At 68.9% G+C, this 556-nt stretch overlaps 1 protein-coding gene across 1 annotated transcript in view; it reads left to right on the top strand.

Moving 5' to 3' along the window:
* The window catches only part of LOC102041124 (cytoplasmic phosphatidylinositol transfer protein 1-like), a 6,018-nt gene extending 5,624 nt beyond the window's left edge, over positions 1 to 394 (top strand). The window contains exons 8-9 of the mRNA XM_014308733.1: positions 198 to 255; positions 312 to 394. Coding sequence (XP_014164208.1) covers positions 198 to 255; positions 312 to 394 — 141 coding nt within the window. The remainder of the gene's footprint in view (positions 1 to 197; positions 256 to 311) is intronic.
* Positions 395 to 556: the final 162 nt, after the last annotated feature.

Below are 556 nucleotides of genomic sequence, written 5' to 3'. Positions count from 1 at the left end.
CTGCATTCCCTGCCCTGCCTGCACTCCTTGCCCTGCCTGTGCTGCCTGCATTCCCTGCCCTGCCTGCACTGTGTTGCCTGCATTGCCTGTGCTTCCAGCTCACCCCTGCCTGCACACTCTCCCCTGCACCCCCTGGGGAGGATGGGCAGAGGGGTCCCAGCACCCTGCCTGTGCTGCCTGCACCCCCATTCTGGCAGGGACACGCGCTGCAGGTGACTGCCACATGCGGGCACGGGGACGGGAGCCCCGGGTTTGGTGACAGCTGGCAGTGGGTGCCAGGCCATCCCGGTGAGTGGCTCTCTGCCTTCCAGACATGTCCCTGGAAGAGGTCCGGGCCTTCGAGACTCAGATGCAAGTGGCCACAAACCAAAAGCTGGGGAGCCAGCACCCCTAAGCCCCTCTGCCTGCCGGGGACAGACACCCCGGCCCCCGCCTTGCTGCCTGGGGGTGGGTGCAGGCAGGGGGGCTTGTGCCCCCCCTGCACCCCGCGGTGGAGTGTCCCCCCTCCCAGCTGCCCTCCCTGCGTGTCCCCTGCCTGCGCTGCCTCTGCCGCCTG

This window comes from Geospiza fortis, unplaced genomic scaffold (genome assembly GCF_000277835.1).
Source record: "Geospiza fortis unplaced genomic scaffold, GeoFor_1.0 scaffold114, whole genome shotgun sequence".
In the NCBI taxonomy this organism is placed as follows: domain Eukaryota; kingdom Metazoa; phylum Chordata; class Aves; order Passeriformes; family Thraupidae; genus Geospiza; species Geospiza fortis.
The sequence above is the reverse complement of the archived record's forward strand: the minus strand, read 5'-3'. Positions and strand labels throughout refer to the sequence as shown.